Genomic DNA, 27,196 nt, shown 5'->3' with positions numbered 1-27,196 from the left:
GAGAAAGGTGACTGGAAAGGAAAAACTCAATGCATCATGGGAATCCCCCGGCAGCCTACGTCTATTGCAGCATAACTAAGGGAGGATTCAGGGTCACCTGGTCCAGCCCTAACTATATGCTTTAGCAAAAAGGAAAGTTTTAAGCCTAATCTTAAAAGTAGAGATAGTGTCTGTCTCCCAAATCCAAACTGGAAGCTGGTTCCACAGAAGAGGGGCCTGAAAACTGAAGGCTCTGCCTCCCATTCTACTTTTAAATACTCTAGGAACAACAAGTAGGCCTGCGGAGCGAGAGCGAAGTGCTCTAATAGGGTGATATGGTACTACAAGGTCATTGAGATAAGATGGGGCCTGATTATTCAAGACCTTGTATGTGAGGAGCAGGATTTTTAATCCAATTCTGGATTTAACAGGAAGCCAATGAAGGGAAGCCAAAACAGGAGAAATATGCTCTCTCTTTCTAGTCCCTGTCAGTACTCTTGCTGCAGCATTTTGGATTAGCTGAAGGCTTTTCAGTGAGTTTTTTGGACATCCTGATAATAATGAATTACAGTAGTCCAGCCTGGAAGTACTAAATGCATGAACTAGTTTTTCAGCGTCACTCTGAGACAGGATATTTCTAATTTTAGAGATGTTGCGCAAATGGAAGAACGCAGTCTTACATATTTGTTTAATATGTGCATTGAAGGACATGTCCTGGTCAAAAATGACTCCAAGGTTCCTCACAGTGTTACTGGAGGCCAAGGTAATGCCATCCAGAGTAAGAATCTGGTTAGATACCATATTTCTAGGCTTTTCAGGGCCGAGTACAATAACCTCAGTTTTATCTGAATTAAGAAGCAGAAAGTTAGCGGCCATCCAGGTCTTTATGTCTTTAAGACATTCCTGCAGTTTAACTAATTGGTGTGTGTTATCTGGCTTCATGGACAGATAGAGCTGGGTGTCATCGGCATAGCAGTGAAAATGTATGCTATGTCTTCTAATGATACTGTCTAAGGGAAGCATGTATAATGTAAACAGAATTGGTCCTAGCACTGAACCCTGTGGAACTCCATAATTAACCTCAGTGTGTGAAGAGGACTCTCCATTTACATGAACAAACTGGAGTCTATTAGATAGATATGATACAAACCACTGCAGTGCAGTACCTGTAATACCTACAGCATGTTCTAATCGCTCTAATAGGATATTATGGTCGACAGTATCGAATGCTGCACTAAGGTCTAGCAGGACAAGCACAGAGATGAGTCCACTGTCAGAGGCCATAAGAAGATCATTTGTAACCTTCACTAAAGCTGTTTCTGTGCTGTGATGAGCTCTGAAACCTGACTGAAACTCTTCAAATAAACCATTCCTCTGCAGATGATCTGTTAGCTGTTTGACAACTACTCTTTCAAGGATTTTTGATATGAAAGGAAGGTTGGAGATTGGCCTATAATTAGCTAAGACTGCTGGGTCTAGAGATGGCTTTTTGAGTAAAGGTTTAACTACAGCTAGCTTGAAGGCCTGTGGTACATAGCCGATCATTAGAGATAGGTTGATCATATTTAAGATCGAAGAATTAATTAATGGCAGGACTTCTTTGAGCAAAATACAACTGAAAAGCTTTGTGTGAAGTGTTTAAACTGTCCGTATTGGATTAAATGTTTACTTTTTTTGTCTTTCAGGAAAGCTGGGAGTATCAGTATGAAGGCAGGAAATCCTTCGTCACAGAGGTGAGAAGACAGTTTGCGTAAACTTAACAAAGTTGATTTAGATTTAAGAGAATTCCCTAAAATTTCTCTGTATTAATTGACTAAACTGTGCAGGTATGTAAGTAAAATTGGAAGTTTTCATATAGACATGAAAAAATGTCTTTGTTCCTTTTTCAGTTCAATCTGGTGTGTTCAGATGGATGGTTGGTGGACATGTTCCAGTCTACTCTCAATGTGGGCTTCTTGGTTGGCAGTTTCGCTTTTGGATACTTTGCTGACAGGTGAGGCTCCAACAACCATCAAGTTTACTGTGCTGGCCAGGTAACATATACAGGGTGGGCCATTTATATGGATACAAAATGGGAATGGTTGGTGATACTTAAGTCCTGTTTGTGGCACATTAGTATATGTGAGGGGGCAAACTCCTCAAGATGGGTGGTGACCATGGTGGCCATTTAGAAGTCGGTCATCTTGGATACAACTTTTGTTTTTTCAATAGGAAGAGGGCCATGTGACACATCAAACGTATTGGTAATGTCACAAGAAAAACAACGGTGTGCTTGGTTTTAACGTAACTTTATTCTTTCATGAGTTATTTACAAGTTTCTCTTTGTTCACAGCCATTGACATGTCGAGGTTAACACGTGAGGAGCGGATTGAAATTGTGTTGATATCTGGTGAACGCAGTAACCGGGTCATTGCAGCAGATTTCAATGCAAGACACCCTTTTCCAGCAGGATGGTGCACCACCACATTATGGGTGCCAGGTCCGAGCATTCCTAGATGAACAGTTTCCTGGAAAGTGGATTGGTTGTCATGGGCCAGTTGAATGGCCCCCAAGGTCTCCCGATCTGACCCCCTTAGACTTTTATCTTTGGTGTCATCTGAAGGCAATTGTCTATGGTGTGAAGATACGAGATGTGCAGCACCTGAAACTACGGACACTGGATGCCTGTGCTGGCATTTCTCCTGCGGTGTTGCTATCAGTGTGTAAAAAGTGGGAGAAGAGGGTTGCATTGACAATCCAACACAATGGGCAGCACATTGAACACATTTTATAAGTGGTCAGAAACTTGTAAATAACTCATGAAAGAATAAAGTTACGTTGAAACCAAGCACACCATTGTTTTTCTTGTGACATTACCAATAAGTTTGATGTGTCACATGGCCCTCTTCCTATTGAAAAACCAAAGTTGTATCCAAGATGGCCGACTTCTAAATGGCCACCATGGTCACCACCCATCTTGAGGAGTTTGCCCCCTCACATATACTAATGTGCCACAAACAGGACTTTAATATCAGTAACCACTCCCATGTTATTACGGTGTATCCATATAAATGGCCCACCCTGTATAATTACAACTGTGTTTTATAGAAAAATATAACTATAACACCCCTGAAACACATGAAGGCATGTTTGTGTGGTATGAATAGGCACACTCCTGCAGGCCTCTTGTGGCTAGACTTGTGGCTCTGATGTGTCCTGGAGTGAATATATTATTTTCAAAATAATATTCATTCAACAAATCCCCACCTGATGTATTTTCCATTTCACTCTGCAGGTTTGGCAGGCAGATCAGTTTCTTGGTGTCCAACATTTTGAATGCAGTAGCAGGAATCGCAGTGGCTATAGCGCCAAACTACATCTCCATCCTTGTGTTCAGGACCATCCTTGGCTTCAGTGTCAAAGGAGGCTGGATGACCTCATATGTGCTGCGTAATCATCTCCATGTTTTCTGAAACAGATTTTTTCTCTGAGGCATTTTCATAGCTAACTGTGTAGAAATGACACGACCTAACTTTTGATCATACATTTTCAAATTATTTTTAGGTGAATAATGCAAGAATTTTCTTACATTTGTGGAATTTATATACTTGTGTTATTTTTGCATGTCACATTGTTTTGTTTCTAACAAAATTGTCTTACTTTTAATACCATTCCTGTCCCTCTGTTAGTCACAGAGATTGTTGGTGTGAAGTACAGGAGAACAGTGGGTATCTTGTACCAGATGTTCTTCAGTGTGGGTCTCCTCATCCTTCCTTTGCTCGCCTACTTTATCACAGACTGGCGCTGGCTCCAGGTCACCTTCACTGTGCCCTACGTGCTCTTCGTGTGTTATTACTGGTAAAAAACCAAACAAACAAAAAAGAAAAAAAAAATCTCAATGTTGTTTGACATTGTCATCGTGTACACATGACAATGTCAAACAAAAACAGACATCTGTCTGTGCCTGCCTTTGCGCTCATAAATGACCAGTGGCATTTATGACAGTGCGTCACCTTCATATATATATATATGTATATATGAATATTCCAGTGTTCAGCATGCTGATCGCCTGATCTCTGAGGCAATCATTGCATCACAGTAAGGGTTAGGGAGTCGGGGGCAAGGCATTGGACATGACAGTCCACATGGCGTGATCATCCAGAAAAAAATGCTCACTTGAAATGAACTACTAGTCACTTTTTCATCACTCTTATGTAAAATTTTAGATCTGTACTTGTTCAGAAATGTCCAACACTCTATGTCATTTTTTCACATAATAGTGTTATTAATATTGCCCATTGGCCAGAGGGGCCGATGGCGCGAGATGGCAGCCTCGCCTCTGTCTCGAAAAGACCCTCAAACCTGTTTTTGGCTTTCCTTGCACACACATTTGGATACTAATCAATTGGATACTAATCAAGGATTTTGTGCACTACTGCAAGTTGTTTGGATAATTGCACAAATAGGCATATATGCAGGTTACGTAATAAAGTGGTATGTGAGTTTGGATCAGGAAACAAGACTTACAGTACTTCTAGCATGAGATGGTGCTTCCCTTTTAGATCAAAATAGATTTTCCCACTAAATTTATTATAGTAAAAGGAAAACAAAAACTGCCCATTATCTTTGGGACTATGGTTTATATATGATGTATCTCATTGCTTTTGTTCTGTGCTGATGCAGGAAGCACTCTGGCCTTTAAATAGTAAAGCAAGAAGTAAGGTTATGGAAGTCAGCAAGGTGGACGGAGATGTAGTACTTCTTCCTCTCCTGCTGTGGTTTCAGAGTCAAGATTCAAAGTGTTTATTATCATGTGTGCAAAGAAAAAGCTTCTCTCTGTACAATGAAATTCTTTCTCTGCTGTCCACACGCAGATGCCGGTTAACATGTACAAATAGATAAAATAAAAATATCATGAATAAATACATGGAGACAAAAAAATGTAAGTATTAAATAGATTTATGTGCAAAAGAGCTATGAGCTTAATATGCTGGTTTAATTACTTGTTCCATAATAATAACCATTTTCACCTTGCATATTTACCATAGTCACTTTCCAGGGAGTTAAAAAGCTCCTCATCTCCTAAATAATGTATAAATCTTTTCAGTTAAGATTTTTATCTACAGACTTGCACCTTTAGACACTTCTTTGTTTCTCAGGTTTATCCCAGAGTCTCCGAGGTGGCTCATCTCTCAGAACCGTTCCTCCAAAGCTTTGAAGATCACTGAAGCTGTGGCCAGAGAGAACCACAGGACACTGTTCAAGAATACGGAGGTAGGCCGATTAAATAGTTCACTTACAGAACAATTTAAGAGTTTATAGATAGCAATGACTAAAGGAACAATATATTCACCAAATATGTTTAGCAGTTTACTGCTGATTTTAGTATTTAATGGAATTTGTTGACAAAGATAAAGAAAATCACCAAAACTATTCTCTAACATTTCATTTCCACTAACAGGAAACATTAAGACCTATTAACTCCTTATTTCTACCATTATTTTATGACACTTTTTAATCCTGCTTTAATCTCACATTTCCATGTTTTTATTTCCCAGTCACTGACTGATGGTGAAGGTGAGTCTACCTCTGCCTCTTTGCTGGACCTAATCAGAACTCCAAACATGAGAAAGCACACCTTCATCCTCATGTTCAACTGGTGAGACTTGCCTGAAATCACACACGTTTTTTTTGCCTACATGCAGTTGATGCTGAACCTCTGTGTTTGTTGTGCACAGGTTCACCAGTGCTGTGGTTTATCAAGGCCTCGTCATGCGCTTGGGGATAACAGGAGGAAACGTCTACATTGACTTTCTCATTTCTGGCTTGGTGGAATTTCCTGCCGCCTTCCTTATCCTCTTCACCATTGAACGTATTGGCCGGCGTCTCCCATTCGCCACTGCGAATATCGTAGCTGGAGCTTCGTGCTTCATTGCTGCTTTCATTCCTGACAGTGAGTTTTATGCATAGACTGTACAGAAAACACAGACATGGTCACCACCCTGGTACCCATTGGTTATTGACTTCCTGTGTGTATCTCAGGCTTGTTCTGGTTAAAGACAGCGGTTGCCTGTATCGGTCGGTTGGGGATCACCATGGCCTTTGAGATGGTGGTGTTTGTTAACACAGAGCTCTACCCCACATTTGTCAGGTGAGGAAACTAATTATAACCTGCTGAAGTTATAACCAGGAAATTGTGTTTATCTCTCCATCATTTTGACTGAATACAGGAACCTGGCAGTGTCTGTTTGTTCTACTCTGTGTGATGTTGGAGGCATTGTGTCCTCATTCCTGCTGTACAGACTGGCTGCTATCTGGCTGGAACTGCCACTCATCATCTTTGGTGGGTTTATAATGTTTACCAGTAAGCATGTATATGAAAAAAAAAAACGTTAAATACTAGATGAAAGGTGCAAAACCTCATATTTATGTCTTCTCAGGCTGAATTCTTAAGAATGTTAAGGACTGTGCTCTACATTGCCACTAATATATTTTGGAAAAGGATGAATCTACAGACAAAATACGTACAAAAAATATTCTGTATTTTATGTACATAGCTCAACTAATGTGAATGTGCGAGTGAATGTGAGTGCAAATGGTTGTCTGTCCCTGTGTGTTGGCCCTGCGACAGACTGGCGACCTGTCCAGGGTGTACCCCGCCTCTCGCCCTAAGACAGCTGGGATAGGCTCCAGCACCCCCCGTGACCCTGAAAAGGATAAGCGGAAGTGAATGGATGGATGGATGAACTAATGTTAGAGAAATGTATCTATTTTGACATTTGCTTTAAAGGTGTTTACTCTCACCAAATCACATAGATGTTACTAGAATTAAAGAGTACAGATGCAGCTGAACAAGCAGGTTTAGTCTGGATTTCATCTCTTGAGTTTTCCAATTTTAGATAAAGATTCAGCTGTTTGTTATTTATTATATTTATAAGAACGTCCCTCTCCCTCAAATCAAAACAAAACCAAACAAACAAAACCCCTGAAAGCATAATATTACTTTGCCGATGGGTTGCCAGAAAAATACTGATAAAAAATTTTAAAATTAAGATTTGGGGGAAATATGTCAGAGATTTTCCGTATGGGCTGTATAGGATTTCTTCTGTAGAATGTATGTGATAAATAAAACACATTTACATGGATAAAAGCTACACAATTACCTAATGATATATTCAAACATGCATGTAATGTAATAGTTAGGCTTAAAATGGCAGAAAAGTAGTTTTGTTCATTGTAATTAATTAATAACATATTATATATTTTATCCATATTTAATATAATAAAAATAAATAGCAACTATTACTTTTTTTTTTTTTTTTATAAAACTAGTAACTGGGTTTTAAAAGGTAACAAATCAAGTTCATAGATTTACCTTTTCAAAAACATCCATAAAATGTTAATAATGTACTCTTAATAACAGATCCTAACAAGGAAAAACAAATGGATCAGATATAATTTCACAAAGCAGTGACACTATTTATGGAATAAAGTAGTAAGTAGTAATATAGCATCACTATGTTTCGATTTGCCATATTTGTCCTTAAAAACATTTAAAACTTTTTTAAAAAAGTCTACTGCTGCTGTAAAACCCCTTCATCACTTAATGTGAATTTTTACTTATGTAAAACTACAAAGAAATTACAAAAAATATTTTGGCACTCACAGTGTTGTTGAATTACATCAGTTATAGAATAATGTTCTTGCAGGTTTGAGTAATGGTTGTACTGGCTGCTGACTGTGAATGGTCCTTTTTTGTCACCCGACTTTAGCCAGTATTTTTTCGACAACAACTTCAGGATGTTTCCTGAAGCAGTAAACTAGAATTTAACATCTTATAGGTTATTCAAAGGAAGTAATCTGTTAAATTACAAGTTTCAGTTCATTTTATAGAGCCCACTGTCCAGAGTTTGAGCCATCCACACAGTATAATACAATGTTACTAACTGCCTGTGTAACTATTCTTTGGAGTGAATAATTCAAGTAATTCATTAAATGCAATATTTTTAGCTAATGCTCAGAGAATGTTTTACACTGATACCAGTTCCTTTAATGCTTTTGTAGGAGCTCCTGAGTGTTTTAAAAAGTGATAATTGTTTATTCATTCGATATTTTATTTATTACAAAGATGTTAAAAGCTTTTTATTTAGTTTTTAATCAACAACAATTTGAGTCAGAAATATATATTTTTACTAGCCTACGTGTGATTATGACACACTAAATTTAAAAAACAGAACAATATCGGAAATTGAAAAGTCTTTAGCTTTTTTTGTAGGAAATAATTAAAATAATTTTGCAATTACACTGACATCATCTGCATCTTGTTTTGGTACAGGCGCTGTGGCAATCATAGCTGGAGGTTTGGTGCTGTTACTTCCTGAAACCAAAGGAGTACCTCTCCCTGAAACCATTGATGATATTGAGTTCCCTAATTGGTAAAATGTCCCAGTTTTTTCAGTCATAACACATTCAGAATCCCGTTTACTGAGTACAGCTAAAGTATTAGTCCAGAGGTCCATATGAAGAGCACTGTGTATAACTTGTTATATTAATGAGTAAAGTAATCCTTCTTCTGAGTTCATATTACTTTTTAAAGGCATTACAATTAGCATTTGTTTTTCATCACTTCTTTTTGTAAAACTTACGTAAAATTCAAAGAAAGTCTGTACTAAAGTTTCATTGTAACTGATAAGGAAACTTATCTCAATAGACATTTACTATGCATTATTTGTGGGTGTAGTGTCAAAATGTTTTCTCTCTCTCAGGAAAAAGCGGAGCCACGAAGAAAATCATCAAATGAAGAATCTTCTGAAGTCTGAAGATCAGATGAAAAACAGGGAAACAACTACTGAATGATTACATTTTATTTCACCCAAACACAAGGAAGTACGTTTTTAATATTTGTATAATTTCCTTGTTTCGTTTAAGTATTGTTTTTCCAAATTTCATTCATTGTTCATTGTCCTTCTTTTTTTAAACCAGTAACATGCGCTGTTTATAGTGTATCCACATCAGTCAGCAGTGCTTGTAATATCAGAGCAGAACAGTGTACATATGTTAAGATCCTCAATAACCACATTGCAGTTTAGTTGGTTTTGATGGTTCTATCTATCCAGTCCACAAACTTAGACACTCGAGCGTAGACGCCAGGTTTCATGGCATTAGCACAGCCCAGACCCCAGGATGTGACACCCTGCAAGACAAACCTGTTTTGCGAATAACACACTAGAGGACCACCGCTGTCACCCTACAAGGAGAAAACACACACATATACATATATTTTACTGTTCAATTCACACACTAGCTGCTTTTGATGCCATTGAGGTTAACTGCTGGCAAAACTAACAGAGAAGAAACAGAGGAATTGTTTGGCCAGTGGCTCATTTAAAAAATATAACAGAAGACTAATTAAGGCATTGGAAATAGCACATCTACTGTATTTGTTGTTGACTATATACATTGAAAAAGTGGGATACTAAGATTTATTTAACACATTTGACTTGAGTCCTTTTACCTTTTAGGCAGGCCAGACAATAAAACAAAATAAAAAAATAAAAAAATAATAAATTAGTAAAATTACAGAATTTACTCTAGACCCCAAAACAGGAACTTTCCTCTTATTTACTTGTTCCTGTTAGTAAATTATGTTGGTGTACTATGAATGGCAATGGGGGTGAGCAGTCTTATTAAATTACAGGAGTTCAGAATTGATACACTCGTTCACATTTTCTATCATTGTCTAGTGGGTTGGGTTTGAGTCTTCTTCAGGACTATCCTGGCCCCCGTGCCTTATGTTTGACACCCCAGAACTAAAGATCACTGATAACATGAGTGTGCCATAAAACACATTCATGTTAATATAATTTTAAAATTGGGTCACTTTTTCCATGTTTAATCAATGCTACAAATAAGTGGAGGTTTAATTCAAACAAGTATCAGAGAAATGTTTAGTCAATATTCCAGTTACTAAAACAACCATCAGGTAATCATTGTCAGCACAGTTCTTTATATCTCGATTTAAATCATCTAAATAACCATCTAAATATTTACTGTTAATATGGAAAATTTACATGCATAACAGATAAAAGAAGTTCAAACATCTGTCTAGTGTTGATTAGATTTTTTTGTGTGTGTGTGATAACAGAGGACTCAAAAAACTTTAACATGTTTGTAAAATCAAATTTTTCCTGGTTTGAATGTTTGATTTGATTTGATTTTGGTAGCTTTAATTTATCAGTCTGCAATTTTAATGACTTTTAATGTGTTGTGAGTTTAATAGTTGATTGTTGAAAGAACTTCTAAATCCAAAGTACTCTAACTTTATGAAATCTTTTCTCATGTATGGTGAACTGTTCTACTGTAAACATATTTTAAAAAAAATTGTACCTGGCAGCTGTCTGTTCCTCCTTCGATATTTCCAGCACACATCTCATGATCTTTGACTCTGCCGTTCAGGTATGCTGGGCGATTGCAGACCCTATTCTCAATCACAGGGAAACCAGCTTCCTTAAGGGTGCCGTCACCTCCCGTACCTGCAGACACAATTCTCAGCGGTTATCCTCCTTGTCATTATGATAAGACATGTTTAAACCAGTGGCTGTTGTTTGCATAAAAAAATAAATAAATACTATTATCAACTTCTTGTATGTTGGTTCTATTGCACTGGTCTTTATGTCTCCTTAAAGGTAATTTTTGTCTTAAAAAAGCTACTTTGTTTGAACAAAGTGGAAAACATTCTATAAATGATTAAACAGCTACAATGTTATGTCCAAGGCACCTGTGCATTGTATTTCAAAGCGACATACAGTATCAGCACCATTCAAGCCAGAGTTTACTCAACATTTGTACATAATAATGATGTGGGGTATAGTTAAAAGATCACAAACTTATTTTTAAAACTAAACATAGAAGAATTGTTTATAAGTTGTCCTGTAAGGTAGGAGTACACAATTATTTCAATCAGAAGATTAAAGTGCTGGTTGGGCTAAGTAAAAACGCTCTGATTAAACAGTGCCACTTTGTGGTGAAAAGCTTTCATTACATCTTGCAGAGGATTTTACAAAACAAGACCTGATTGTATTTCATATTAATCTGCTCAGTGCTGAATTTCTAAAGCTTGTAAATTAGTTTTTTAAGTTTATTATCTATAATGCATTGTGAGTTAGTAAGCAAAAATATGTGATCAAAATTGGTTTAAACAACTTAACCAGACACTTTGCATTGTATTTATGTATTTATTTATACAAATTTATACAAATTGACGAGGAATTCAGATAATTCTCACAAATAACAACAATAGCACACATAAATGTGACCTACCTTGAGTCTCTCCCCATCCAGTAACATAACACTCTGTTCCACTGGGCACTATGTAGTCCTTTTCTGGCAGACAAGCAGGCTGTACTTTGTCGTTTATTAGCACAGGCCTAAAAACGCACACACAACATATATTCATACATTGAGAAGCATCAAATTTCAGTCCAATAACATATGGGGGCCACTATGAAGCATGAAGATGGGGTATTCTTTTCTGACACATAGCAATAGGACCAAATGGTGGACATACGAAGGTGAGAGTGTCCTAGTTATAATATTTACTGTGACATAAAGAGCAAATCAAAAACACATGAACACGTGTAAGTGTAAAAGATGTAGACAGTGTTTTTGCTAGATTTTATGAAGTTTTTAAAATTTTGCGTACATAGAAATCCACTTTTTCTTTTCATTGCCTCAGCACAATGTTGTGCTGTAAGGGGTACTCTTGAGGAAGACTTTGCTGACAGTGTGTTTATGTGTAATTAAATTTTATTTCATGTATTTGTGCAAAGATTTGTACACATTTCACATGTTGCTGATGTGATGCCTCTTGCGCGGTGAGAGACCATCAAATATTTTCTCTATTTCAGGGACAACAGCTGCCAAGCCACAGAGGATATGGGTGGTGAGACAAGATTTGGCCCTCTTCTAAGTCACAACAATGTTAGACGGCATTCACAGCTTTGAAGTCTACCCTGGGAAGGCTGTCCAACCACCTGAGCTTCCAAGTGAATGGGCAATGTGGTCCTACATACAAAATTGCACGAATTCTGTGCAAATCCAAAAAATAAAGCAGCCAGTGATGGGATATCTCCAAAGTATGAAGAGAAGGAGAAGATACAGAGACCCACAGTTCCCATTCCAAACTGGGAATGGGTAGCAGGTCCACTAAGTTGCAAAAGTAAAGAAAACAATACACAAAGAAGAAAATATGTATATATATAAAATGTATATATATAAAGTGGCTTTCAAAAGTATTCGGCCCCCTTGACCTTTTTCCACATTTTGTCACATTACAGCCACAAACATGAATCAATCTTATTGGAATTCCACATGAAAGACCAACACAAAGTGGTGTACACGTGAGAAGTGGAACGAATATCTTACATGATTCCAAACATTTTTTTACAAATAAATAACTGCAAAGTGGGGTGTGCGTAATTATTCAGCCCCCTTTGGTCTGAGTGCAGTCAGTTGCCCATAGACATTGCCTGATGTATGCTAATGACTAAATAGAGTGCACCTGTGTGTAATCTAATGTCAGTACAAATACAGCTGCTCTGTGACAGCCTCAGAGGTTGTCTAAGAGAATATTGGGAGCAGCAACACCATGAAGTCCAAAGAACACACCAGACAGGTCAGGGATGAAGTTATTGAGAAATTTAAAGCTTAGGCTACAAAGAGATTTCCCAAGCCTTGAACATCCCACGGAGCACTGTTCAAGCGATCATTCAGAAATGGAAGGAGTATGGCACAACTGTAAACCTACCAAGACAAGGCCGTCCACCTAAGCTCACAGGCCGAACAAGGAGAGCGCTGATCGGAAATGCAGCCAAGAGGCCCATGGTGACTCTGGACGAGCTGCAGAGATCTACAGCTCAGGTGGGGGAATCTGTCCATAGGACAACTATTAGTCATGCACTGCACAAAGTTGGCCTTTATGGAAGAGTGGCAAGAAGAAAGCCATTGTTAACAGAAAACCACAAAAAGTCCTGTTTGCAGTTTGCCACAAGCCATGTGGGGGACACAGCAAACATGTGGAAGAAGGTGCTCTGGTCAGATGAGACCAAAATGGAACTTTTTGGCCAAAATGCAAAACGCTATGTGTGGAGGAAAACTAACACTGCACATCACTCTGAACACACCATCCCCACTGTCAAATATGGTGGTGGCAACCTCATGCTCTGGGGGTGCGTCTCTTCAGCAGGGACAGGGAAGCTGGTCAGAGTTGATGGGAAGATGGATGGAGCCAAATACAGGGCAATCTTGGAAGAAAACCTCTTGGAGTCTGCAAAAGACTTGAGACTGGGGCGGAGGTTCACCTTCCAGCAGGACAACGACCCTAAACATAAAGCCAGGGCAACAATGGAAAGGTTTAAAACAAAACATATCCATGTGTTAGAATGGCCCAGGAAAAGTCCAGATCTAAATCCAATCAAGAATCTGTGGCAAGATCTAAAAACTGCTGTTCACGAACGCTGTCCATCTAATCTGACTGAGCTGGAGCTGTTTTGCAAAGAAGAATGGGCAAGGATTTCAGTCTGTAGATGTGCAAAGCTGGTAGAGACAAACCCTAAAAGACTGGCAGCTGTAATTGCAGCAAAAGGTGGTTCTACAAAGTATTGACTCAGGGGGCTGAATAATTACACACACCCCACTTTGCAGTTATTTATTTGTAAAAAATGTTTGGAATCATGTATGATTTTCGTTCCTCTTCTCACGTATACACCACTTTGTATTGGTCTTTAACGTGGAATTCCAATCAAATTGATTCATGTTTGTGGCTGTAATGTGGGATGGTAATTCCACTAAGACAAAAAAATATTGCACAGAATAAGGAAAGACTGAGATATTGCACATGTCACATTATGACATTTAATCATTAAATAATCTTGGACTAGTCTGTTTCTACAGTTATGCTTACATGCTTACAGTTATATATGTTGTGTCCAGTGACCAAATTTATGGATGAATTTGACTGATCCAGTTTTCCAATTGCTGTAGTATTTAACACAATTTCTATTTGTAGTTGATCAGGGATAATTAGACCCATACTGACCTCTCTAGTTTGAGCAAAGCAATGTCCGCTCCATTTGGTTCCTTCACTATTTTCTCAAGTCTCCTCTCTTGCTTTGATACCTCATTGGCGAGTTCTGTGTGGACACCCAGGAGTACCTTATAGGATGAAGGGCGGCTTGACCTGTATTGTATAACATGTAGAAACATAGGCACTAATTATTTAGGATTTGAGTTTGCAGAATTTGATTTTTAGGTTTCAATGGTGGCTCTCTTCTGACCTCTCAAGGCAGTGAGTAGCAGTCACGACCCACTGAGGATGGATCAGTGTTCCTCCACAAAAATGGGTTCCCGTACTGGTAGAAAAACAGACATTTAGTTCAAAATGTACAGATGAACTGTAACAGCTTGCTTCAAAAAATACAGATATTAAGAGGCAACAATGGTAAAACAGTGAACTGACAAATAAAGAAAATTATCAGACAACTGATATAAATCATCTCTAATTTTCTGCTTCTAAATCTAAGGTTATTGTATTCATCATGCAAGGTACACCATGTTTGGTTAGACACCACATTTCATCTTGTTACCTTGTCCATCAGTAACACTGTGAAGAATCTTGGAGTCATTTTTGACACACTCATTAAACAAATACGTAGGACTGCCTTCCTGCATTTACACAATATCTCTAAAATTAGAAATATCTTGTCTCAGAATGATGGTAAAAAACTAGTTCATGTATATAATACTTTTAGTCTGAATTTTAATAATTCATTTTTATTATTAGTCAGACCTAATACCTCAGTAAAAACAAAATCAACTAAACAAAAAACAAGTGAACAAAAAAAAACTTGTGTATATTTTTCGATCAAAATAATTTAAATTTCTGGATAACTCTACATATCTGTTAGGGAAATTCAGAGTATTTTAAAAATGTAACTCTTTGGTGTTATATCCTTACATGGTCCGGAGACTGATTTGCCAGGGCCACGAGTGAGGCTTCGATACACAGCCGCCGACAATACGACCAAAACAGCGTTTTGGTTTGACAACTGGCGTTCCACATTCCAGTCCAGCTGCAAGGTAATGATTTATTGTCATGAATTCTCACAAGCCCAGTGAAGCAAAAAAAGACAAAGTTAGCTTCAAGTTTTGAGGAATTAATTAATAGACAGAAGTCTTAACACCCTTGTCAGCCACAGGAAAATTGAACGGACAAAAAAAAAATTCTGTTGAAACTGAAAGAGTTGACAAGAGTTATTACCAGTGATGGGAATAACGACGTTACTAACAGCATTACTTTTTTCAGCAACGAGTAATCTAACGAATTACTATTTCTATCGTTACAACACTGTTACCGTTACTAACAACAAAATGCAGTGCGGTCGCGTTACTATTTTTCAACAAACAGACGGTTGAAGCTGTGTTCAGCTTACCGCATCTTATATCAGTTGCACGGAAGTAGCAATCTGGGCGCTACAGCTTTAAGCAACTGCGCGCTCCTGCGGACAGCAATCACTTTCTGCTCGACGATCACTTTTTGGTACACCTGGAGCTAAGCAGGTGTTTGACTGAGGAAGAATAAAGTAGTCGTGGTAAGCCAATCACATGACCACTTCAAGATGACAAAGCAACAAGGTGATATATACCTGTTTTTAATTATATTGATAGGCCATGTAAAACCAGAGTCATGATAAATAATATATACTCGGCGTTTTTCCTGAATAGTTTCGTCACATTTACTCTCTAAGCACAGAGCTAGCAAGCACTCTGTGCTTATGACCAAAACAAAACAAAAAAACAAAAAAAACCCTGCCCTTTTGTGTTGATCGACCAATCAAAAAATGATATGGCAACATGACATTTGGTTGTTTAGGAAGACGGGGCATTTTAGGAGTGACGGCGAGAGAGAGAGAGAGAGAGAGAGAGAAAGAAAGTAGAAAAAGAGAGAGAGCGAGTTTTGAGATGTGAGAGATTTGTGACATTTAGCGTGTTTGGAGTGTGTAGTTAATGTGTTGTCTTGTGTAGTTAGTGTGTAGTGTTGTGGATAGATTTGTGTTGTGTGTCAGAACAATGAGGTGACTGCTGTCTGCAGGTGTCAGGCTGTGATGTTCTCCTTTATAGTGGACAGAATTTACTTTTTAGGAGTGGCACAAATAATTTGTGTGGTATCTTATTGAATGCAGAACGCCTGATTGTTCTGTAAATAGTTTGAAATGGTTATAAAAAAGAGGGTAAAAGCTAAATGGCTGCAAATAACTTGTGGTTTGTGTTAACCCTCTCCAGGCAGACGTTGCAGATTTGCAACAGTTAAGACCTAACAACCTGATTACCCCACATACATATTTTATGAGTTTTTTTACTCAGAAGTACCACTGCAGGACAGGAAACTGTGACGGCCTCAGAGGTTGTCTAAGAGAATATTGGGAGCAACAACACCATGAAGTCCAAAGAACACACCAGACAGGTCAGGGATAAAGTTATTGAGAAATTTAAAGCTTAGGCTACAAAAAGATTTCCCAAGCCTTGAACATCCCACGGAGCACTGTTCAAGCGATCATTCAGAAATGGAAGGAGTATGGCACAACTGTAAACCTACCAAGACAAGGCCGTCCACCTAAGCTCACAGGCCGAACAAGGAGAGCGCTGATCGGAAATGCAGCCAAGAGGCCCATGGTGACTCTGGACGAGCTGCAGAGATCTACAGCTCAGGTGGGGGAATCTGTCCATAGGACAACTATTAGTCGTGCACTGCACAAAGTTGGCCTTTATGGAAGAGTGGCAAGAAGAAAGCCATTGTTAACAGAAAACCACAAAAAGTCCTGTTTGCAGTTTGCCACAAGCCATGTGGGGGACACAGCAAACATGTGGAAGAAGGTGCTCTGGTCAGATGAAAATAGGAACTTTTTGGCCAAAATGCAAAACGCTATGTGTGGAGGAAAACTAACACTGCACATCACTCTGAACACACCATCCCCACTGTCAAATATGGTGGTGGCAACATCATGCTCTGGGGTGCTTCTCTTCAGCAGGGACAGGGAAGCTGGTCAGAGTTGATGGGAAGATGGATGGAGCCAAATACAGGGCAATCTTGGAAGAAAACCTCTTGGAGTCTGCAAAAGACTTGAGACTGGGGCGGAGGTTCACCTTCCAGCAGGACAACGACCCTAAACATAAAGCCAGGGCAACAATGGAAAGGTTTAAAACAAAACATATCCATGTGTTAGAATGGCCCAGTCAAAGTCCTAAATCCAATCGAGAATCTATGGCAAGATCTGAAAACTGCTGTTCACAAACGCTGTCCATCTAATCTGACTGAGCTGGAGCTGTTTTGCAAAGAAGAATGGGCAAGGATTTCAGCCTCTAGATGTGCAAAGCTGGTAGAGACAAACCCTAAAAGACTGGCAGCTGTAATTGCAGCAAAAGGTGGTTCTACAAAGTATTGACTCAGGGGGCTGAATAATTACACACACCCCACTTTGCAGTTATTTATTTGTAAAAAATGTTTGGAATCATGTATGATTTTCGTTCCACTTCTCACATGTACACCACTTTGTGTTGGTCTTTCACGTGGAATTCCAATCAAATTGATTCATGTTTGTGGCTGTAATGTGACAAAATGTGGAGAAGTTCAAGGGGGCCGAATACTTTTGAAAGCCACTGTATGTGCGTGTATGTTTGCAGGTGCATGTATAACTTGTACATATCTTTCTTATGTAAATGTAAATTTGTCTGTTATTGTGTAAATACTTACGCTATTGTGTACTCCACACACATGGAGAGATGCCAAACTGCTTTTCATTGTTCTTGTAACAGTGACAATAAAAAGCTATTCTATTCTAACTTGCCCAACACTGGTTATCACTGCAGTCTGCAGTTGTGACTGAGCAACTGTAGAGTCACAGTGATGGAGTATTATTGCGAATACAAATAAAATATACTGAATATACAAACCACAGTCGGAGATCTGGCAGTAATCCCATTTTTTGTTTCTGTCTGTAGTGTAGCACCATGGTCCATTCACATCACCGTCTGGGTTTCTGCAGCTCTGAGAGTGGACAGAGGGGGAGAGTTAGATGGCTAGAGAAAAAAACAAAGAGTTCTGCCCTTTCCCCAAAGTGTTTATATAGCAACACCCACACACTTACATTGCCTTCCAGACCTTTGTTGGCGTGAGTCTCTGGAGTGAAGCTGCTGTGTTCGTGAGGAGTCTGAGCGCTCCACGCCTGGCAGGTCACACCCAGCACAGTAACAGAAGTTGGACCTCGGTATGTTTCTCCATTTCCAGTCTTGCAGTCTAAAACAGCAGCAGAGAACCAGGAAAAGTGAAAGAACTGACAAAAAAACTGACAAGCAAGCAAAATGTTGGCAAATCCACATTTTTAAAAAAGTTGATTTACCTCTTTCTGCTGGTGTCTGGGTGTTAGTGGAGGGCTCCTGTGGTTGAGGACGAGTGGTTCCTGAAGGTTTTGTAGGGCATTTCTCCAAGTTGCAGTACTCCCAGCGAACTGTGGGGTCTGTAGTGTAACACCAAGGAGCTTGATCTCCATCAGGGTTCCTGCACCAATTTCTACGGAGGTCTCTGTTGAAAGGTAGATCTGGAACATTAGGATATCGACCCACAAAACAACATACTTTTTTTCTCCTGGAGTCAAACCTCAGGAGGACTATAAATCTCTGCTGGCTCATTTATCATATAACAAATCAACTGGCACATCATGCTTAGAACAAATATTAGCCTTTGTAGCCTTTCTAGCTGCTACTTTTTTTTTACGAGTATTTGTCATCAGTATATTTTGACCTACAACACCGTAGGTGTTCAGAACAGTTTTGTCTATGGTTCTTAAGTAAGTTGAAGAAAAAAGTTATAAAATTAAAGATAAACAGAACAAAATGATTTGCAAAAATGAATCCCAATCCAGATAAGTTCAATATTTTATTTATAATAGGACATAGAAAACACACTGAATATTTAAACTGAGACATTTTTCTATTTCGTGAAACAAAACAACTCACTTCAAATGTATCAGGACCAACATGGAAAAGCAAGTGGTAGAAATTGTGGCACAACTTAAGGATAATATTCCTTGAGTAAAATTGTGAAGACTTTCAATATTTCATCATCTATAGTAGATAACATTATCAAAATATTTAGAGAATCTGGAGAATCCCTGTTTATAAAAGGCAAGGCCAGATAAGGGACCTCCCGGCTTGTTATCAGCACTCAGTTCAAAGGCCTGCATTTCTGATGGTGTCGGGGTAAATCAGTGCCTATGGAATTGGCACCTTGCACATCTGAAAAGGAGAGATTTCACCAACATTTTGTGCATCAAGAAATGAAGACTTTGCCAAAGAAGACCCAGGGCTATTGAGTAGCTAGAATCCTTAGCATTCCTCTCCCAAAAGTCCAAGTAAAGTACAATAATTAATCTCTAGACAAATTGTGGATTGTTTTGTCATTATGCAGTAGGCTTCTCAAAAATGTTAGGACGCTCTTCTGCATGTATAGAATTCTGCTGTGTATAAAATGTATTTGATTCTTACGCATTTGGGAAGGCCTCTGGAGTTTTTTCATGTCTGTGAGGAGTCATGGAGCTCCATCTCTGACATTTTTTCCCACTGATGGTCTCTGATGTTATGCCCCGATAACTGAAACCATTCCCTTCATAGCAGTTTTCTGCATCTGGGGGGATCACTGGATCATCTGCAGCAAAAGGTAAAGAAAGGAAGAACATTCCTGGCTACATTTTGAGAAGATGAAGCTGACTTTAAAAGAAGGAATAAGTTGACTAATATTATACCTGGTGCAGCTTCATTCCCACACCGTGTCACATTGCAGTACTCCCAGCGAGTGTCAGGGTCAGTTGTGTAGCACCAGGGCCTCCTTTCATTGTCAGGGTTGCGACAGTAGTTATTGTCTAGACCTCTGACAAAGATAAACATAGAAAAACACAAAAATGCGTGATCATCTTTCAGATTTCATGTGATACTTTTACCAGGGTCCTTAAACCAAAAACAGGTTATTGAGTAAGAGTCAACAATAGACATTCTTCTTTTTTTTCTTTTTAGTACAAGCACAGTGGTCATACTCCATAGTTCTGAGTATTGTGCTGAGTGCTGAGTATTTGATATGCAGGATGACTGTTCCTCTCTCAGCAGCATGCTTTCTGTAGCAACATCCCATTTACAGTGCTCTTTCACAGCATGAAGCCATACTGCTGCTGACTGAACCTCGACTCTCTTTTCCTAACCTAGCACTTTCCCATAGCTTCATGAAATGGCTGATCAACCTTGCACCACTCCAGCTGCTACAGCTCTGCCCATAGTCCTTGTTCTTAAAAATTAGTACCAGTAAACATCTTCTCCATTCCTCAGGCATCATTTTACTCTCGATCATTTGAGTTAAACAATCTGGTTAAAAACTAATCTGCCTTCTCACCCTAGGCCTCTCCATACCTCAATAGATATCTGGACTAAATGCCTTTCCACTCTTTATCCTCTTTCATAGCTGCCTTCATTTCTTTGTTTCTATTTCTCTGCACTTCGTTATTCACTTACTGCCCTCTTCTCTCTCATTTTCTACCTTTATCATGTAGATCATGAAGTTCTACAATAGATCTAAAAGCTATTAATGAAAAAGTTGAACTGTGCCACTAATATTTTGTTTACCATATTAAATCACTAAAGGCTGACACTGGTTTCAGGTTTAGCTCTTACTTGCAGGGATAGTTTTGTGGAGTTCGGTTGTGTATTTGTGGTGTCTGAGCCGACCAGCTCTGGCACGTTTTGCCAGTCTCCGTAACAGCAATTGTTCCTCGGTATGCTAAACCTTCATTGGTGACACAGTCCACCTCTGGGATGATGGTGGGAGGTTCAGTAGCTGAGAAAAGAAGACAAGATGGATTGTATAGAGAAGTCATAAAAAAAGATGTCAAACATCTGCACTCTCTTTATTATCTGTAAAAAGCATGTTTTAAACTCGATTCTGAAAGATGCTATAAAAACTGTTTATTGTTTTTACATATTTAAATTATTTTTCTGTTATATTTCCACTGACTTGTACTTTTAAAGCTGGTGGGTTCTTGCAGTGGGTGATGTTGCTTTGAGCAGAAATATTCATTCAACATGGATTTCTGAATGCTTTGTTTACATTGTTGTCTAGAAACTGCAGGTGCATTTGAGGTTTACATCAAAGAAGGAAACCCCTATTAAATGGTGGAAATTTCAGTTGTATTTAAATTGATTTTCTGAAATAAATGAAACGAATATGAAATTAATATTGAGCCAGTTTTGATTGGTTCTGTACAGGAAATGGGATTAAACAGGCATTCCCCTAGGTATACAACAGTGCATTATGTTGATTGTTAAGAGAAAAAAATTTTCAATCACATGGCAGCAACACAAAGCATTTAAGCATACAGATATGATCAGTGTGACCTACTGAAGTTCAAACTAATGATCAAACTTTTTTTTTTCTGAACATGTCGATCTCCTTATGATCACAGTGTACACTTCTTATCATGGTTGCTTCCAGCAAGATAACACACCATGTTACAAAGCTCAAATAATTACAGACTGGTTTCTTAAAGCTAATAAGGAGTTAGCTACATAAATGGCCTCAACAGCTATCAAATGTCAATGCAATAGAGACCTGTGGGGTCTGGCAACAAACATCAGTGGTGCACCAAATTTTCCAATATTGTGAAATTCTTATCCTCATTAAACGTGAGGACTTACTGCAGCGCGGTATGGAGCAGAAGTCCCACCGTTTGGATGAGCTAGTGGTGAAGCACCATGGTCGGGGATCTCCATCTGGGTTTCTGCAGTAGTTCTCCTCCAGATACTTTAGTGGAAGACTCAACAAAGCATAAATAGAAGTATTTAAGCTTTAGCGTAGCTTCTGGAAAATGTTTTCAATGTCCACAACAAGCTCACTGAAGTGTTGCTCATGTTGTCTTACGTGCTAGGATTGTAGCCATGGTTGTGAGGTTTCTGGGAGTCCCAGCGTTGGCAGGTGAAGCCATTTTCAGTGGTGGAGATTTTTCCTCTGTAATTCTCACCATTGCAGACCATACATTCCTCTGTGAAGGAAAAACACTGATTTATCTGAAATATCATAGCATGATAATTACCGTTCTTCCATATTGCATATCAGTATTTCAGAACATTGTGTAGTGCCTAGATTGCACATATTAGCTACATTAGATAATTTAAAAACCAAATGGCGATTGTTGAAAGAGAAATGGCTGCTAGAGGACAATTAGACATGTATGTTGGCGAAATAAAACAAAACAAAACAAACACAGAGATTTATTAATCTTACCAGAGCAGCTGGGTACGTTGCAGTGCTCCCAGCGGGTGTTAGCATCAGTAGTGTAACACCACGGTCCATTGCTGTCCCCATCAGGGTTTCTGCAGAAATTGGAGTCCAGATCTGCTAGTGGGTTGCTCTGCGGCATGAAACTGCAGCAGAAACATTATGAAACGTTTTAACAAAGGCATAAAAGGATATGAAATGATGATGCAAAATCAAACGCAAACACACACTTTGGCCTGTGTGGGTAGTTTGAGTCCCATCTTTGACAGATCTTTCCTGAGTTTGTTCTGGACTTTGTTCCTCTGTAATCTCTTCCTATTCCATTTACACACTCCAGAAGATATGCTAGAAAAGAAAAGAAAAGAAAAGACTAGAAATAGATTTATTGATGTTTATCACGCATTATCTATAGTAAAAAATGTATCTGATCTGAGTTCTGTGATGTTTTATGAAACTAAATTAAATTACAGCAGTGTTTAACTTTCAGTCCTCTACTGTGTTTATAACATTAACTACAATGTCAACAAAAAGCATTGGAAACAAAAAACATGTAAACTAGAATAGACTAGTCACTGTAGCTGACAGAAAGGACAACATGAAAACAGAAGCTTTAGTGTTAGTTTTAGTCATAGAGAAAAATTTGGATCATTACCATTTTTTTCATATAAAGCTGTGCTGCTTCTGCGAAAGACACTGTCTGTTTTAGAGTTTGCTGCTGTTGTCAAACACTCTTGGTCCTTTTCATTATAGACAAAAGACCTGTGAGGAAAAAAATGAGGTGTTGTTTGATTTCTTGCAAGTTGCTATACAAATCTAAGTTAAGTACACATTAGGAGTTGAGGTGGCCACTGGAACATACATGGACAAGGATTGATAACATGGTATTAATAGAAAGCTATTAATACCATGCTATTAAAGCTATATTACTACAAGAGAAGCTGTTATCAAAGCTTGAGATCCAGAGTCTACAGTACAATGGGAAAAGCAGTGAGCAGTATGGAAATATTGAGCCAACCCTCGTAGAAGAGAGCAGTGAATCCAAACTAAATGTTGCCCAGCCACCTGCAACGGCAGATGCATCTACTGAAATGAGAAAATATGTAGCCAAGGTAGCCACCCAAGCAAAAGCACGAGTCTCCTGGTTAACAGTCCCATCAGAGGAGATGCTTGCAGATGTGATGTTATGACATTGCTTCATACCCCATCCCCACCATCAGCATCACTGATTATGGGGATGATGAGCTCATATACACTGCCACAGTAATCTTAGAAGCACCTGCATAAAAGATCAAGGATGCAAGTAGAGGAAGTCTCCAGTGGAGAAAAAAAAGAAGCCAATCCAGGACGTACTCCCAACTACAAGAGAATAACAACATGGGCCAGACCCACCCAGAGTTGAAACTGAACAATACTGAAAAAACATCTGTGAGAAAGAGGTGCCACACCACACCAATGCCAAGTGGCTGGTGGACCTACAGTAACACCAGACCACAGCAACCTTCCACAGACATACGGAAGCTCCTCTCAAGCATCATAGCAACTAAACTGAGTAGAAACATGAGTCAATACACAAGAATAGCTCAGAAAGGCATTGGAAATACAACAGACAGCAGAAGCATCAGCTCCTGGTCTATAGAGCTGCAACACAGGACTTTACAACTACGCAGACCACCCTGAACGCCGCCTGGATTGACAACCTACAAACTCAATTCTTCACACAACCATATTAGAGTGCCTGCACTGTACAAGGCATAATGGTAGGAATAAGATCCCAGTCAAAAACACATACGGCTTACTGGTCATCAGATCCCCAGTGTGAAAAATACACTGGCCACACAAGGCAATAGATGCAGCTGATGTCGAGAAACAAAAACTCCACGCAGTGCATGGGGGTGTCCACCTTGCATTGTGAGGCACCTTCAGGTTCTACAAGCAGTGGAAAGAGTGTAAGGATCAATGAGTTTCAGAGCCACAACCTGAATCATGGAGCATCCACAAATACAGCTGAAGATAGATGATGATGAGGAACAGTTGTGATAGATGTGGCAATACCAGTGCAGAGCAACATCAGGAAGAAGAAGCACAAGAAAACTGAAAACCACCAGGAGCTAAAGGAACAACTGGAGCAGATGTGGAGGGTAAAATGCGGCCCTATGGATAATGGCAGGAGTAGGAGCTAAAACTGGAAAAAAAATGTATTTGCATATACATAACATTCTATATATGTGCAGCATTTTGATCCACAGAACGAAATGAGATGTGAACTTACTTGCATGTGAAAGATGTTTCGGTGTCACATTTGGTGGCACACTCAGCCACAGTGTTAACTGAATACGCTCGTTTATTCAGTGAGATAATCCATGCACCTTCAGTTTTGGAGTAGCCTTCCACGTCATTGCCACCAACTGCAATCAATCACATCCAAAACCCCCCCCAAAAAATCAGTTACATCATTTATCAATGTTTTCTTTGTTGTGTGGCTCAAAGATGAGTAAAACTTGACTTCACATTTCGTTTTTTAAAATATAAAACAAAAGAATCTATCTATTATATTATATTCAATTTGTATCTCGATGATCTTTCTGTTGTGTAAAATGAATGTAAGACTGCATGTATGGTGGGTAACCTTCTTATTAATCATTTAATGTATACTGATGATTTGGCCCATTTTGTTTCCCTACAGTGCTGGTTTTGTCATGGTCTTCGTGCCTGCCCGGTCGGCCCCACAAGGCTACATTTGCTGTTTCTGTTCTCTCCCTCTCTGCCTGGGCGGAGCTCACTGTGGGCTCCTGCCCTTGGCACACACACCTGACAATAATCACCTGTCATCACCGGGAGCACTATTTGAGGCTGGAACACAGATCCTCTCGTCGCTGGATGATTGTACTACTGACGTTAGTGTTCTCACAGCTCCTGTGGACTTGTGCTTCATAATTCATAATTCGTGATTTGTGATTAGTTGGTGACTTTCCTTCTCTTCTGCCTCAGATCTTCCCCCCCCCCCCCGGACCTGCGACCTCCCTGCCGTGTGAACGTGTGTGAGTGTGAGCAAAGAAGACGTGAGCGAGTGTGAGAGAGCTACCCTGTGATTCCCCGGAGTTTTGGATCCCTTCACTGTACATATATTGCACTGGCACTGTAAATAAACTACACCTTGGAGACATCTAACCGCTCTGCGTTTGAGTCCCTGTAACCAGATCGTGACAGGTTTGAAGCAGGGACTTAGAGTGTGTGCTAGTTATAGTCCCCAGTATAATACTGCTTTTAACCCTAAAAAGAGTGAGTTATTGTGATTGCTACAACACCGTCTGTGATGATGATGTGAACTTAAAACAGTGTTTTAAGTTGCACATGTAAGCTAATAATAACAACAACTATTATTATTATTATTATTAAGATACAACAAAATAATATATTTTAAAAAACCTTTTTGTGTATTCAGTTATTATTCAGTCAGGTCTTTGGGATTTAAGCTTTTTCACTGTCATAGGCTGTAGGCAGTGGACTCTGGAGTCATAGAAATGTTAGCTAGACTTACATGTATAAAGGAGTAAAAGGAAAAAATATAATCATTCTGTTGGACACATAAATTAAATCTTTGCCTATTAACTCATTAAACTAACATAAAAATGAATGCAGTACACTTAGGAACACATTTTAGGAAATCTGCTAAATTTGGGAAATTAGCAATAACACAAGGAAACATAAGGGTGGAAGAGAACAAAACCAGCATCTCGAAAGCTCAACATTTCTTATTTGTTAGATCAATATAAAACCCAAAGTGCAAGTCACCTTTAGACTCCCACATCAAGAGTGCTATTGGACTTATCGTCTGTTGCTATTAGATACATTTCATTACAAATCTAGCAGTTCTCATAACAGCAAAATACAAATGCTGTCAGACTTAATTTTAGATAAAGGTTTTGTTTTTTTTTTCCACCTTGCGCAGCAGCTAAATAATATTAATACTAAACAGTGATCTAACATGACTAACTGTCCTTTTTGTTATGTACCCAAATGTTATATTTTAAAAGAGAGTATATATTCATTGTCAATAAGCAGGTTTTGTCCAGTCAGTCAGTCAAGGTTGCTGATTAGAGGGTTTATCGGGAAATCGTGTAGCCAAACAATCCATTTTACGTCATCTGACTAAAAGGAACCAGTGTACAGGCTACAAAATTATTACAAAGTCATCCTTGACACTAATTACACAACTTTTTGAGTCTTTATAAACTAAATTACACAGAATTACCTGCAATTACTTTAATGTAAACTTACATTTATCAAATTCAATTAATTATTCAAGTCTTGAACAACAGTATAGCTTTGAATGTGCTGATGTGGTCTGTCACGACCTGTTTAGACCAACAAGTTTTCCATTATTTAAACTAAATGTAAACCAAAATGTAAATGTAAAAAACAACAACTTCATTGCACTGCCTGATCTTATTCCAAAAACCCACATTTAAACAAATTCTGTATTAATTTGGATTAGACCTGCTTTAACTAATGAGGATATATTTTTCTACTTTGGCTGAGTTATTTTTATTCTTCGTCATCTGAAAGAGGAAAAAGTGCTAGTCAGTCATTGTCCTGTGCTGTAAGGGTTTAGACCTCAAACCCTTGTTTATCTTTTAAATGTAAGAAAACAGAGCTAAACAAATAACAAGAAAAATCATCTTTACATGCCCTATAGTAGTTGTACTACTTACCAGTGGAGATCAAGGCTCCCAGGAGGAAAGCTGCTGTGTACAGGCCCATGGTGAGACCCAAAAACTAGCAGTTCATCATCGACTAACTCAAAGAGACACCTTGTGGTATATTATTGGGCTTCTTTTAGCATGTCGGGGGGAAAAATAGGGCAATTCA

At 38.8% G+C, this 27,196-nt stretch overlaps 2 protein-coding genes across 3 annotated transcripts in view; one reads left to right on the top strand and one right to left on the bottom strand.

Annotated features, from left to right (window-relative positions):
* Positions 1–10,595, top strand: part of LOC146558250 (solute carrier family 22 member 2-like) — a 14,491-nt gene extending 3,896 nt beyond the window's left edge. The window contains exons 2-12 of one of the 2 annotated variants that reach the window (XM_085245952.1): positions 1,665–1,712; positions 1,869–1,972; positions 3,254–3,408; positions 3,648–3,816; positions 5,118–5,232; positions 5,517–5,617; positions 5,697–5,911; positions 6,001–6,109; positions 6,189–6,301; positions 8,294–8,393; positions 8,724–10,595. In XM_085245952.1, coding sequence (XP_085102078.1) covers positions 1,665–1,712; positions 1,869–1,972; positions 3,254–3,408; positions 3,648–3,816; positions 5,118–5,232; positions 5,517–5,617; positions 5,697–5,911; positions 6,001–6,109; positions 6,189–6,301; positions 8,294–8,393; positions 8,724–8,814 — 1,320 coding nt within the window. In that variant the 3' untranslated portion in view covers positions 8,815–10,595. The remainder of the gene's footprint in view (positions 1–1,664; positions 1,713–1,868; positions 1,973–3,253; positions 3,409–3,647; positions 3,817–5,117; positions 5,233–5,516; positions 5,618–5,696; positions 5,912–6,000; positions 6,110–6,188; positions 6,302–8,293; positions 8,394–8,723) is intronic. The other variant, XR_014888467.1, reaches the window with a different exon arrangement.
* LOC146558249 (plasminogen-like) lies at positions 8,808–27,196 on the bottom strand. Its single transcript, XM_085245950.1, has 19 exons — positions 27,040–27,196; positions 24,597–24,732; positions 22,980–23,086; positions 22,558–22,672; positions 22,334–22,473; positions 21,971–22,091; positions 21,748–21,866; positions 20,728–20,890; positions 19,812–19,936; positions 19,555–19,714; positions 18,411–18,592; positions 18,159–18,307; positions 17,965–18,058; positions 14,972–15,086; positions 14,292–14,366; positions 14,054–14,194; positions 11,278–11,384; positions 10,345–10,490; positions 8,808–9,205 (listed from the first exon to the last, which is right to left on the bottom strand). Exons 1-19 carry the CDS (start codon positions 27,086–27,088, stop codon positions 9,044–9,046), a joined length of 2,406 nt encoding a protein of 801 aa, XP_085102076.1. The 5' UTR covers positions 27,089–27,196; the 3' UTR covers positions 8,808–9,043.

The sequence above is a fragment of the Mchenga conophoros genome, linkage group LG15 (genome assembly GCF_057382185.1).
Source record: "Mchenga conophoros isolate Kocher_MC1m ecotype Shallow Benthic linkage group LG15, M_conophoros_male_GT1.1, whole genome shotgun sequence".
Lineage (NCBI taxonomy): Eukaryota > Metazoa > Chordata > Actinopteri > Cichliformes > Cichlidae > Mchenga > Mchenga conophoros.
This window is presented reverse-complemented; position numbering and strand designations above follow the sequence as displayed.